This window comes from Ammospiza nelsoni, chromosome 9 (assembly GCF_027579445.1).
Source record: "Ammospiza nelsoni isolate bAmmNel1 chromosome 9, bAmmNel1.pri, whole genome shotgun sequence".
Taxonomy (NCBI): domain Eukaryota; kingdom Metazoa; phylum Chordata; class Aves; order Passeriformes; family Passerellidae; genus Ammospiza; species Ammospiza nelsoni.
The window spans coordinates 8,955,220-8,969,195 of NC_080641.1; the positions used below are offsets into that span (position 1 = coordinate 8,955,220).

The following is a 13,976-nucleotide window of genomic DNA, read 5'->3' on the forward strand; positions in this document are numbered from 1 at the left end:
CGGGAGCGGCCCCTGCAACGTCCGCACGGCGGCCCCGCGGCTGCTGCCCCCCAGTGAAAAAAATGCGGGACGGGCGCGGCCCCTGAGGGCAGCCCGGGCCCGGCGCCTCCGCTGCCCTCCGCGGTATTTTCTGTGTGCGAACCGGTCGCGACAAAGCCAGGTTTGCATTTCTCGGAGGCTGAAAAGTCTGTAAAATAAGCACAAATAGCTGAGTAGCAGAGAAGGGAAACTTGGAGGTGCTTCGAGGGACATGAGATCCTGTGGCACTGATAATGCTGCACCACTCTGTTCCTTAGTGTGGGAATTGTTTTGGCTAATCAGATCTGGAATATCTCACTAGGCATTTCACTTTTCTTACCTGTTTGTTCCGATTAATTACTGGTAAACTGGACTTTTAAAATGTGTTTGATTGCATTCTTGATAAAGCATTTTTACCCAGGCATGTGATAAATCTGTCATAAAAATGTGGTACAGTTGCCGTGGCTGGAAGTTTTCAAGATGCAGTTTGATGGGACTACAAGGTCTCCTCTAGACTCCCTCCCTAGCAGCTCAAGACCAGCTTGGAAATGAGTTGCTAAACGATTAGAGACCCTTTTAGAAATTCACAGAATCACAGAATTGTTCCGGTTGGAAGGGACCTCTGGAGATCACCCAGTCCAACCCCCCAGCCAAGGCAGGGTCACCTGAAGCAGGTGACAGGAACACATCCAGGTGGGTTTGGAATGTCTCCAGAGAGAGAGAGAGACCCCATGCCCTCCCTGGGTAGCCTTTCCCAGTGAAGAAATTCTTCCTCCCGTTGAGGTGGAACTTCTTGTGTTTTAGTTTATGGCCACTGCTCTTGTCCTGTCCCTGAGGAGAGTCTGGCACTTTGTGCAATCCAGCAGGAAGGCTGGGTGAGGGAAGTTCATTCAGCCTCCACTCCTGTACTGTCTCCTCTGTACTAAGTTTTCAAAACAAAAACTGCCCTAATTCTTTACTAACACACCATAAATGTTGCAGTTTCATGCAAAAGCAAGTGAATCTTTTTGAGCTAAGTTATATATCACAGAATCACAGAATCACAGAATTTTCAAGACTGGAAGAGACCTATAAGATCATCTAGTCCAGCCGATGTTCTAACTGTTCAGCTAGATCATGGCAGCAAGTGCCACATCCAGTCTTTTTTTAAATTCTTCAAGGGATGATGCCTCTACCACCTCACTGGGTAAATGATTCCAGTTTCTGACCACTCTTTCTGTGAAGTATTTCCTTCTTACTTCTAACTTACATCTAGCTTGACGCAACTTGAAACTGTGTCCTCTTGTTCTATCCGTTGTTGCCCGGAGAAAGAGGCCCACCCCCAGCTCACCACAGCCACCCTTCAGGAAGTTGTAGAGAGTGATGAGGTCACCCCTTAGTCTCCTTTTCTCCAGGCTGAACAACCCCAGCTCCCTCAGTCGCTCTTCATATGGCTTGTGTTCCAAGCCCCTTATTAGTTTCGTTGCTCTCCTCTGGACACGCTCAAGTAACTCAACGTCCCTCCTAAAGTGAGGGGCCCAGAACTGGATACAATACTCCAAGTGAGGCCTCACCAGTGCCGAGTACAGGGGAAGAATGACATATACCTCCTACTGTACCAGCAGTAAATATTGTCATTCTTTTCAGTCCTAAAAGCAGAACACACACATTGAGCATTGTTTTCTAAAGCAGAAATGAAAGAGGATGTAACAATTACCACATCAGGGAAAGAAAATCAACATAACAATGGCAAGATCCGTTTTTGTAACTGTTTTGTGATGACTTCATGCCCTAAGCCAGCCAGCTAATTTTCCTGCCAAATGACTTTTTGGGAACCAGGTTCTCAACCTGGAGAGGCTGAAATGACCCCCTGATTTTGTCACACACTTGACACCAGTTTTGTGACACTCGTGCTTCCATGGAGAGGGCAGCCCCTCAGCCCCAAACACTGTGTTGAAGGGACTGGATGGCTTCAGGGACAGAGGGATAGAAAATGCCTGGATTTCCATGAAGCCACTTGCAGCTCCTCTCTGCTGTTCCTTACTGAGGGAGATCAAGTCATGGTGTGAGACTGATGGCAGCCAGGAGCAGGGCCCTCAAGGTGACCTTGTAAATCAGCCACGCTGACTTTTTCCTTCCTGCTTTTCCATTCTGGTTTTACAGCCTCTGCTGCACCTGGTGAGAGGTTGGTTGTGACAAGGGAATGTGCTGAGTCTGCCATGGCCACTGTCCCCTCCCAGGCTCTGTAGGTGACAGAGGAAGCCACTGTCAGAAATGAGGTGTAGTGGCCAGCACACCTCTCCTTCTCACCACCTTCCTGACATGAGCAGTGTCAGTGTTGATGTCTGTGCACGTGCTGACACCCCGGGGGTAACATGGCACACACATTTTATTGACTCCTCTGACACTGCCTCTGTGCTGCCTGGGCCAGCAAGTGTTCCTCCATACAGCATAAAGTATTTTTCCTTACCATTTGAACCCAGCCTCTTACCTGTTTTACAAGTGCCTCCAGTACTAGTGTGAAATTCAGTCAAATTGAAGTTTTTTTTAACAAATCTAACACAGTAATCCCATCCACCCTGTCAGCCCTCTGCTCCCCAGACTGATGAGTCCCAGCCACTCAGTGCCCCCTCCTTTCCAGCACTGCCTCATTTGCCTTTCCCTGTGTTTTGTCTCAGCCATTTGCTGCTGGGTTCCTCTGGGGATGCTGGTGAAAAGGCAGCAAGCTGAGTTCCAGAGGCTCACTCTGTTCTGCTGCTCGCTGTGCTGCTGCCTTTCCCCTGGAGTGCTCCATGCTGCTGCTTTCCATGAAACATGTCCTGGGCAGGAATAGGGAAGGGGTTGGAACATTCCCATGCCTATACATGCCCCCGTGCAGGCACCACGAGTTAGAACAGGATTTTTTTGGGAAAAGCATTGCCTAAATGAAGCCAAGGGCTGACTCACACATTCTCAGACCTTTTCCTGCTTTACAGCCTCTCGCCACTTCTGGGGACGCTGGGTGGGCTCCGCATCCCTTTCCCCCAGGCTGATGCTGAAGACCCTCCATGTCACATCCTCCCCAGCCTCCGTGCACTGGCAACGTGACATTTCCAGAGTCCGGGCTTTGCTGCCTCCGTGTTTGGGTGACTTTTCCTGCAGTACTTTTCCTAAATCAACTCTCAAACCAGTTCCCTCCTTTCGCTATCGTTTTCTTGCTTCAATCAGCAACACTGTTACTGAACGCAGGAACCCGCCAGTCATGCAGAGCGCCTGAAAAAAAGCGCACAGCCACAGAGTCACGGAAACACGGCTAAAAAAAGGAAGTCAATGTTTCCTGAAGGCTCCCGAGAAGGACTGCGGGAAGGAAAACTACAGCTCCCAGCAGGCAGCCGGGAGCCAGGGAAGGGCAGGGTTCACCGTCACGTTTCCAGCGGAGGATTCAGGGTGTGCGCTGGTGCCCTGCCACCAAAGGGCCTCTGGGACGGAGGGCAAGGGGAAAGGCCAACGCTGGCCTCTTCCTGCTGATCGCCGCCCTGACCGGCTCCGAAGCTGCCTGGGTAAGCGGCCCCACTTTGTTCTGCTGATTTCCTTCTCCTGCCGGAGCGTCAGCATCGGGAACAGGGAGGGGAGGGACGGGCGGCGGGGCAGCGGCTGCACCCCCCAGCCCCAAACCGTGTGTGGGGACACTGCTGAGGCCGAGGGATCCCCCGGTGCCGAAAAGCTCCTGCTTTCGGAGGCTGGGCTGGAGATTCCTGTGCGGAAAACCGCACGGACCGCTCTCCAGCGGGGAAAGTTTCTTGGGAGTTTTCCAAGAAAGCCTGGCTGACACCGGCGAGCCCGGCTCCGTCTGTGCCCTGTCCCAAAGGGCTTTAGCCGGGGGAATCATGGCTGGAGGCGTGCGGGGCTCACTCAGGCTGCGGCTCCGGGTCCGCGGGGGGGTTCTGCCGGATCGCCTCCCGATCCCACACGCTGGAAGCAGGCAGGGGGAACAACAGCAGGAGCAGGGGCATCGCTCCGTGCCGGCCTGGCTGCGAGCTACCAGCCCCAAAAGCTCCCGGGGCAGCCTGCCGAGCCCCACACTCCGGCCTGGCGTCCGTGGGATGAGCCAGCAGTGCCTCACCCCCCTGGCACGTCCCACGATAAATGCGGTGTGCATTAACCCCTGCTCGGACGGGAAGCAAAATAGCTGACAGCCCGCGGGCTGAAGGTTCGTATCCTCCCATTTTCACCTTGGGAATCACGGAGGAGGAGCGTCGCCCCCCGTGATTCACGGTGTTTCTGCTTATCAGGTTTGTGGGCGTGTAGCTGGAGTTGGCCGGAGCAGGACGGGATGGTGGCTGTGAGGAGGGCAGGACTCGGTCAGCCTCCGGAACAGCAGGGACACACAGCTCCCTATGAACGTCCGAGAAAGTGAAAACAAACCGAGCAGAAGGCAGAGCTCCAGAGGAAAAGGAAAATGGAAGAGAATCCGAGAGTGGATCTGCTTGGAGGTAAGTGAATCCTTTGCTTGCTCCATCTAGGAAAATCCCTTTGCTGCCAGTGACATGAGAAACCTGTGCAGAAGAAAAATAAACCAGTAAAGAATACCATCTTTTCCAGGCCAAGGAAAGCAAGTTGCTGTCATTTTTTAAAGGGTGAAAGATGAACAAGTTACTTTCAGTTTTAGATTCTGATCTGCGACAGGTTTAGACTCTGTGTCCCAAGATGGCAGCACAAGGAATGCTGAAGAGAGAGATCCACACTGGAAGAGCTTTCTTCCCCCCATCCTGGTGCTTCCCATCTACAAATGCTTAAATAATAAACCAGTTTTCCACCACCTCTGGTTGGAGAAACTGTGGAAGAGGCAGGGCAGGGAGTAGTTTGTGCCCAGCTTGAACAGCAGGATATCTCCAAGTTCCTCATGTTTCAGTTTCTACCGTGTACTTACATTCTGTGGGAGCCTTGTTATGACTAGTACCTATGAGTGTGTCAGTGATAAAGCGATGCCATCCCCAGCTCAGGTCTGTCCTAGATAGTCAGAAGTGTCACTGTAATAATCAGCAACAAAGAATGTAAAAATCATGTTCTGACAAGTGACAAGTGCAGCTTTTTCTCTGTTTTCAAATTAGAAGGGAGTTCCTTGCCCTTTTAATCAGTGTTTATGCTAATTATAGCATAATCATTTATGTAGTGCTTGATCATTCATAAGCAATTTTTCACAAATAGTGCCTGAAATTTGAGCTGCACTTTGGTTCTGTGAGAGTCAGAATATGTCACAGATGCTGTTCAGTTGCAGGATCTCTCTATTGAATTATGCTCCAGTGTTTGTTTCTAATTAAATGTTGCCATAGCTCTTTGGGAGAGCAGCTCCATCACAGAAACACAGAAATAGAGCATGAGCAGAATTATCATTTACATTCAGAGAGATGCTTGAAGTGCATTGGCATAACTGTACTCAACAACAGCCTTAGGAATTCTTCAAATCCATCACTATCTGTGAAAATCCACTGTCTGTGGAAGATGTGGTAACATATCCTACCATTGAAGGAAGGAATTGCCTGCCCATCCCACCTAGGACATAAGCTGGGATTGAGTTTGCTTTAGCATGGCAGCTGTAAGATCTGTGGCTTGGATTTGTGGGTTTAGAGAAAAAAATGTTGAAAACAGAGCAGTGTTTTGGCTTTTGCTGAACACAGCATCAAGGCTTTCTATCCTTGCCCAGCAAATACCCTGGGGTGTGCAGAAGGCTGGGCAGGGAACCAAGGTGGGAAAAGGGTGGTTGAACACAATATAGCATCATGCTCAGCACCAAAAAAATGGGGCAAAGACAGAAAGGGAGAAACGGGGTGGCTTCAAAGGTGGCCATTGCTGGGAGATTGGCCTGGCATCAGTCTGCTTGCAGGAGGTGGTGAGTGATGCCTTTGCATCCTGATTCCCTCCTTCCCTTCACTCAACCCAAGAGTTTTCTCACCTCTGGTCACTCTGTTCTCTCCCATCTCACTGGGGGTAAATGCTTCTGCATAGCCAGAACTGGGAGTTGTGTGGGTGGTGGTAAAGCACTGGGCATTCTTCACTCCTGCGTGGCTCACTGGGCTTGTGAACTCTGATCCCAACAGCTGGACCAGCCCAGGCTGAGGTGGGGAGCACAGCAGAGCATCCTGAGCACCAAAAGCCCACCCAGGAAACACCTGGGCACCAAGGGACAAGCAGATGGCCTGAGACATCCTGCAAACCAGAGGAGGAGTCTGCAGTGTGTGAATCAGCTGCTGGTGGGGCAGAGACAACACTCCTGGGTTCAGCTGGTCCCACCCTAGAGGAGAAACCTGCCCAGCAAATTGAAGTATTGCCAAAAGAGTCTGACAAGACAAGAGAAGGTGTCTCAGAAAGACCCCTGGAAAAACAGGACTTGGATGAAGGTGAGTCTCTCCCCACCCTTGGGCCTGATAACCTGGGCCTTGCCTTAGAGGAGGCAGAGCAGGAGAAAGGGTTCCTGGTTCTTGGGCTAAAAGAGACGAAGTGTAGGTCCGTGCATTTTATTCCCCACAGCTGGGCTGGGCCATGAGAGTGTGGAAAGCCAAGGAGACAGCCCTGTCCACCAGGAACCACAGGAGCACCAGGAGAAAACTGGGCAGTGTGAAAGTCTCTGCAAAGCAGAGGAAGATGTCTCATCAACAAGCAAGGCACGGAGCTCTGGCAGTGAAGTGACACATTTGGATGTGACTGGTGTGGAAGATGTCCCCAGGGGCCACTTGGCAGAGAAAAGCAGCAGTGCCACTGTCCCAGACTGGGAGCCAGAGCCACCCAGAGGGCAAGAAACACAGGAGAGCGAGTTCCAAGGCACGTTAAGGAAAAGACCAAAAGGTGAGCTGGGGGCTGCACACTGCTGCTCTTCCACTTCCTGCATTTCCCACTGGCACTAGAGCAATGGGGTGAGATCCCTCATAGCCATTGTCACTTCCCTGGAGTTGAAAGCGATAAGAAATTAATTGGCTTCTCTCTTTCTTTGGTTCCTGTTGTGCTGTGAAAGGCATGAAGCCACACTGCACTCTGCATTGTCTTTCTCCTTGCCCAGCCCTAGAGGAGAAAGCCAAGACTCAGGGCAGTATTAACCCAAAGCAGTGTTTCCTCAGCTGGGAGCTCCTGCTTTGCTTACTACAGCTCCATTTACCTGTCCCCTCAGCACTGAGTGACACATTTCTTTTCTCCTGTTGCAGGGGACACAGCCCCAAAACCAGAGACTCTGTCTTCCCTGCAGAACATCACCACCCAAAACACAGAGCAGGAGAAGGCCAAAAAGTCCCTCCCGTGGAAAGGTGAGGAAAAGAAGCTTCCCTTGCATGTTACTCATCGACCAGAAGGCACTGATCCTCCAGGAGCAAGTAATAAAGCACATTTAATTACTCTTCTCTCTCGAGACCTTTCACAGCCTCTTCTGAGAGTTTGAAAGAAAAAACATCCCCTTAAATACAGGCTCAGTTCAAGCCTATAGTGGCAGCTTCCCCTGCAGCTCTTCAGCCTCAAAAGCTGGCATATTGTGGTCATCATGCTGTGAGTGCCCTGGGATGTCCTGGGAGCTCTGGGGGCTGCTGTGCTGAGGGTCCCCCTCCCCAGCCCTGCTCTGTCCTGTTCTCTAAGCAGGAACACTGATGCTGATCTGCATCAACACATTTCTCCTGTTAGAAGGAGACTCTGCTTTGCCTGGAGAGGGACACAAGGCATTGTGTCTGCACCTTCTGTTTTCTGAGCAGAAGCACAGTGGCCTTTGTATACTCATAGCATGGAGGAGGGCAGTGAAAGCAGCACTTTACCTGGGTCAGACACCTCCATATGTGGTGCTCTGAACAGCCACAAACCTAAAAAAACAGAGAAAGGGGAAAAGAGGAAAGCTTGTGGGCAGCTGCAATTTCCTCAGGAAGGTTTTCACAATCCTTGCCCTCTTTCCTGGAGCTGCGGCCTCCTCACCTGGCATATTGGAGTGGGACCTGCAGCCCTTTCACCTTTCTTGACCAACTTGCTCCACTTTCCTAGTGCAGGGGGAAGCTCTGAGAGGGGAGAAATAGCCATTGTAGCTACTTTCCAGCATGTCACTGCGGGTCACTTGGGACTGACTGCTGTTCCCCGTGTTGTGTCTCTCCCTGCTGCACAGGGCTTTTCATCCTGGGCCTCACAGTGCTGGGCTTCTGCATATTCTGCTTCGGCAGCCCCACCTCCAGCTCCCAGCAGCCCCGCAGGAACCCCACGCTGGAGGCCTTCCAGTCCCAGTTCGACCTGCTGCAGCTCAGCTTCCCGGGCCAGAGCCCCGAGCTGTGGCTGCGCGGGCGCAAGTTCCTGCGCAAGCACCTGAACGCGTCGCAGCCCTCGCAGCCGGCCATCATCATCCTCACGGCCCCGCGCCGCGCCGAGCGCACCCTGCGCTGCCTCAGCGCCCGCCTGGCCGACTGCTACGCGGCCGCCGTGCACGGCAGCACGGTGCACGTCGAGGGCAGCGACAAGGCCGCGCTCCACAGCGACCAGGCCAAGCTGCAGGTGGACTGGGAGCTGAGCGAGGCGTTCCAGGCGGGCGGCCGGGCCGCCGTGGTTCACCGCTTCGAGCTGCTGCCCGCCGGCGCCACCCTCATCTTCTACAAGTACTGCGACCACGAGAGCGCCGCCTTCAAGGACGTGGCCCTGCTGCTGACGGTGCTGCTGGAGGAGGACGTGCTGGAGAGCCACATCAGCCTCCAGCAGGTGGAGGAGAGAGTCCGTGACTTCCTCTGGGCCAAGTTCACCGGCGCCAGGAGCCCCGGCTCCTACGACAGCATGGACTCGGACAAGCTGAGCGGGCTGTGGAGCCGCATCTCCCACCTGGTCCTGCCCATTCACCCCGTGCCGACCATCGAGGAGTGGGGCTGCTCTGCCAAAGCCTAGGAACAAAAGAGGCCAGAGCCCCGAGGAGGGTTGGAAAGATGCTCCTGGCTGGCTCTGGTACAGGCAGAGGCACCACCGGTGTTACATGTCTTCAGTTTGTTTCTTGTAGGTTCCTGGGAAGAGTTTGACAGGAACAAGTTGATCCAGGATATTTGGGCAGCTGAGTCCTGGAGGTGATACACACACTTCTTTCTGGGAGATGGGAACAGGGGGTGTTTTAGAGTTCCACAGGAGAACACTAATGTGTGGGGAGGCAGGAGGGAAAACAGGACCTGGTAGGAACATCAATGTATGGGGATGCAGGAGGGAAAACAGGACCTGGCAGGTAGTGTTTCTATCAAGAAATAGACAAATAATGTTCACGATTAGTGTGACAGAAAGATGCTGGCATTCAGCAGCTCTTTCATCTCTCCCTGCCCCTCAGCTTGCTAAAGTTGTGCACATCAGTGCCACAATATATTTTATCCAGGGAGCTGCTGGAACACAGAAAGGTCAAATTTCTCAAGGCTCAATATTTTGAAGGCATGCTTGAAAAAGAAAAGCAGTTTGCTAGTCAGGGGTGTTACCTGTCAGCCCCAGTAGTGTCCCACTGGCACAGCCCGACTGACACCAGGCAAAGCCCAGATCCTCAAACAAACCTGCAATTCAGAGATCCCCTAAACATCAATTACCAGAAATTCCAGTTGTCAGCACTTGAACACTACCCTAATGGCAGGGATCTCAGGAGGGGATCCCATATGACAGGGAACAAGCTCTAGAACCAGAGAGCAATGAAACAGTTGCTGCCACTGTGATAGTGTGAAGCCTCAAGGGATTGCACAGGTGAATAATATGAATAATACAATGTAATTTAATGCTTGTCTCTCTAAAAGAAGTCCCCTCAATCCCTTTGCCACACAGAGGCTGTGACTCTCTCCTCAGGCTGATGCTTTGGTCCCACACAACAGATTGTTCTTCACCTGGGTCTCTGGTCTGTGTGCAGGGCTGGCAGCCTGTCCCAGCCTCTCCCCAGGTGTCTTCTGTTGATGAATGTCGATGTTAACATTGGTATTTCAAACCATGTAGGGTAGCACACCAGGTCCTTGCCCTCCAAGGGTACATTTGCATCCCTGCCAGGCAGATGGAGCTCTGGCACCTCCCAAAGCAAGTAGGAGCAGAGCTGGGTTAGCTGGTAAAGACCAAATCTCTGCCATTAACACTAAAATTCCTTGACAAATTTTCTGTGCCTCCTCTTCTGCATCCTAGGAAGAGAAATCCAAGTCCTGGAAGCACTGTGGTTTCCCCACACTGTGTTTTTGCAGTGCTGTGGGGCAGGGCAGCCAGCTCAGGCACACCTGGAGGGGCAGGTGCAGGTCACAGCATTTTTGATAACCCAAGGGCAGCCCCAGGGGCCAGCCCCACGTGCCAGTGCAGAAGGAGCAGCTGCAGCAGATGTGGCCTTGCAGAGCCAGGCTCTGTGTGCAAACTAGAACAAATCCACAGCACCACGGTGTTCTTTAGCAGCTGCACATCAGGGTGCTCCTCACAGCAGCTGGACCCTGGTGTGGGATGGGTCTCCTGCCAACAGTGCCTTGCACATCTGCCCCACCAAGGGCTCAAGGAGGTGCAGCCCTGCACCCCAGAAACCACAGCCTGTCTCTTCTTTCCCCCTGCCGTGTGCCTTGACCTGCCCCAGCACCTTAGTGGCCCTTAACTTGGAGGAGGGGACAAAATGAAGGAAGAAGGAGGGTTATTTGTTCAAAGAACAGACTTTTTGGTTGGTTTGAGACATGAAGACAAGATACCACAGGGGTTTTAACTGTGATAAACACTGGGCTAAATGTGAGAACCACCTGCTGGAGCCCATGGTTTGATACAAGATGCAGATTGCTTCCTCCTCTCCCTCTTTTCTATTGCTGTACACTACTTTGGTGAGAGAAATCACTGTGTCCTGCTCTGCAGGGTGTTGATGTAAGGACCAGCAGAGCATTAATCATGCTATGCCAGTATTTTGGTGGAAATCTGTATTTTAATGTTCTCTCTCTCCATTTTGCATACTGTGTTTGCAATAAATAGCCCAGGTATGCAAGTCCCCATTGCTGAAAGTGTCACCCACCTGAGTTCTTCCAATACAGAGATATTTTTATGGCCTTCTAAAGACAAATATCTGCTTGCTTCTGGAACAGGATTTCTATTTAAAAATAAATGGTGAGATTGTGAAAGAAGCCAGCAAAGTGAGACTGGAGTCTAACTGTATTCCATTCTTTTTTCTCAGCTATTTTCATTAAGCTAAAGAGATCATATTAGGCAAAGTTTTCTTTAGGTCAGGGCTGTAGCTGTGCAAACACAGTGAATATTTGCTTTTCCTGGAAAAACTCTAAACAACGTTTTTCTCAGTTGTTTGGGGCAAATATTTGCAGCTTTTTCAACTGAGGCAAAATTAAAAACAAACCCCCAAAGAGCTGCTGGATTCAACCCTGGCTGAAGTACACTGGGGTTTGCATAATATTTAATGATAATAAATGAAGCTGAAATTCACTGACAACTGAAATGTTTCAGAAATATGAAAAGCAAATATATCTCATTTCAACAGATTGGTTCCACTTCATATTCCACCACTTCAGCACACTCAAACTTTTATTTTTGTGATGAATCATTTTGCCCAGCTCTAGCCTAAACAGAGAGAGGTCTGGAAAAGAAAGGATTTACCCTGTTAGTTTGGATTTTCTTCAGTCTCCTGACAACAACATCCATAACAATGGCACCTGCCTTCACATGGATGTCCATGTGATTGATTGCTAAAAGTAAACATCACCCATCTCCTGTTTGGTGATAGAGAAGAAGATTTGGTTTTACACCACAGATTTACATGAAAATCCAGTGTCCCCAGGTACAGCAATGCTGGTTTTTGATGCAAAAACCAGGCTGCTTTTTTAAGTCTTGCAAATGAATCCAAAAGTGAGTCCAAAGAGAGCAGCTGAACAAACTCAGAGGCAGAAAGGTGCACTGGTGGGGGTTTTTTGAGTCCCAATCTCTGCAGGAAAGGATGTTCAACAATCCTAAAAATCACCTTGAAAATTACACAGGAGCACAACTGAGAGGCAAAACCAGCCCTGGAAGGCCAGCCTGGTCTGCTCCACCACCAAATCAGTGCTGATTATCCCTGTGAACGTGCTGCTGTCCTGGAGCTGATGCAGCTTTGTCACCCTCAGTGTTTAAAGCCAAGTGGTCCAAGTGGTCAGGGACAGGGACATTCCTGCCACATCCCTCCTCACCTTTCTGCACCAGCACGGGCTGGAGCTGGAAGGAGGCAGGGCACAAAGAGGAGGAGGAGTGAACCCAGTTCAGCCACATCTCTCCTGTGAGCTCATCTGCACCTCAACCCTCCCCAGAGCTGCTCCCTCGGGGGCCACTTTCTGGTCCACAAAACCTCCATTGTAATTGAGATTTGCAGATATTGGGAGCTGGAAGCTGGTTTTATTTCTCACCTCAGCCTCCGCAGGGGAAGCAGCTGGACAATGAACCACACAAAGGAGCTTGGCCTCAGCCTGTGGGACGTGAATCCATGAAAAGGCTCAAAAAACGCAGCTTAAAAGTATGTTCCCCACAGAGGGAGGGGGCTAAGCCATGGCAGGCATCCCCCTGGCCTCTCCCTGCTGTAGCTGGACTGTGCAGTGGTGCTGAGGCTGAGGAGAGGCTCTGCATGTCCCTCCTGAGGGCACTCAAGAGCTGAGGATCCTCTGGGAGCCAGTGCAGAGGCACCAGGACAGCAGAGCACAAGGGATGGAAACAGCTCACAGTCCTCTGAGGTCTGCTCCATCCCCTGCCCAGCAGTCCAGGGACCACTCAGACCCCTCTGCGCAACAAAAACCAGGACATGGCAACGTCCACAGGGGAGCAGACCTGGCCACACAATGACAGCTTGAGCTGAAGGAAGCCCCTGATCTCTGTGTTAACAGAGCTGAATCCTTAGGGCTGCCCAGAGCAGTAGAAACAAGGATCAGCCACAGTCCTGGGCACAGCTTGTGTCTGCAGAGTGCCTGGATCACACAGGTTCCTCCTCACAGGGAGAGAAAAGTCCAATTGCTCCTGCTCTGGGGCAAGCAGCGGGCTCCCTGCAGCAGGCTGGGCAGCAGCAGGAGCACACACAGGGAAATAAAGAGGTGCCTGAAGGCCTCTCCACACCAGTCCCACATACACCTTAACTCTCAGCCTCTATAATTATGATCCCAAGACTTTCCCCATGAGAAGGCAGCTGCTGCCTGTGACAGGTGAGTTGGGAGCAGAATGCACCAGGACCTGATGCAACAGCAGCCACAAGCACAGCTCCTCCATTCCAGAGGCCTGTGGTTCCCCTCCTGACTGTGTTTGGGAGATTTTTTGGGAAACTGTTGGCTGATGGAACCAAATCCAATGAAACAAGAGGTTGAAATAATCCCAGGAGACTTCCAGAGGGCAGGGATGAATGTGAATCTGTCCCAAACAGGACTGGCATCCTATAATGGAAAACACTGGCTATGGAGAGACAGAGATGGGATGAAACCATGGGTGCTACCACAGGGGAGATCCTCAAACTCCTGAATCTTTAAACACTGCCTGGTGGCAGTACAGACCTGCTCTCTGCTAGCAGGACATGTGAAACTGGAAAGCAACAAGGGGAAAGCCCCTTGTGATGGCAGAGCTGAATGCAAGGCCACAGAGGGCTGCTGCACAGGCCAGGCTCAGCCTGCTCACACACAACTTATCCCACAGCAGAACCAGCTGGCCCATGTGCAAAGTGGCAGCTTTACTTTATGGTCTGAATAAAGACAGCTGGAAAAAAAATAATTGAGATAATTGGATTGGAAATTAGTAGGAGGGTGAGAGTAAGTTGTGGTGGCTTTTTTAACAAGATTTAAGATGAATTCAATTAGTTGGGTTACTAAACCTTCCCAGACACAGATTAATGTTGGGGGTGTCTCAAGACTACTTTATCTCCCATATCCTTGCTCCCACGTTGACTGAGAGAACTCAAAATCTCCTCTGCACCTCAAGGAAACAACCACACTGCCTGAACCCAGGATGTGAAATGGCAAGAGCAGCATTTTAAACACCGTCCTTCTGCCTTCCACACTGCACTTGTATCAGCCCTG

General features: G+C 51.3%; 1 protein-coding gene across 2 annotated transcripts; it reads left to right on the plus strand.

Annotated features, from left to right (window-relative positions):
• Positions 1-3,384: 3,384 nt before the first annotated feature.
• On the plus strand, positions 3,385-11,069 carry LOC132076973 (torsin-1A-interacting protein 2-like). 2 transcript variants are annotated; one of them, XM_059478408.1, is made up of 6 exons: positions 3,385-3,536; positions 4,269-4,469; positions 6,075-6,374; positions 6,505-6,819; positions 7,173-7,337; positions 8,105-11,069. In XM_059478408.1, exons 2-6 carry the CDS (start codon positions 4,436-4,438, stop codon positions 8,863-8,865), a joined length of 1,575 nt encoding a protein of 524 aa, XP_059334391.1. In that variant the 5' UTR covers positions 3,385-3,536; positions 4,269-4,435; the 3' UTR covers positions 8,866-11,069. The 2 variants fall into 2 exon arrangements, with proteins under 2 accessions (XP_059334391.1, XP_059334392.1); XM_059478409.1 differs by having other exon boundaries at positions 7,173-7,271.
• The last annotated feature ends 2,907 nt before the right edge of the window (positions 11,070-13,976 follow it).

Excerpts from the sequence above, each read along its gene's own strand:
- LOC132076973 (XM_059478408.1), top strand. The coding sequence starts at position 4,436 with ATGGAAGAGAATCCGAGAGTGGATCTGCTTGGAG. Across the intron at positions 6,820-7,172 it reads GTTAAGGAAAAGACCAAAAG|GGGACACAGCCCCAAAACCA; the intron begins GTGAGCTGGGGG and ends CTCCTGTTGCAG. Across the intron at positions 7,338-8,104 it reads CACTGATCCTCCAGGAGCAA|GGCTTTTCATCCTGGGCCTC; the intron begins GTAATAAAGCAC and ends CCTGCTGCACAG.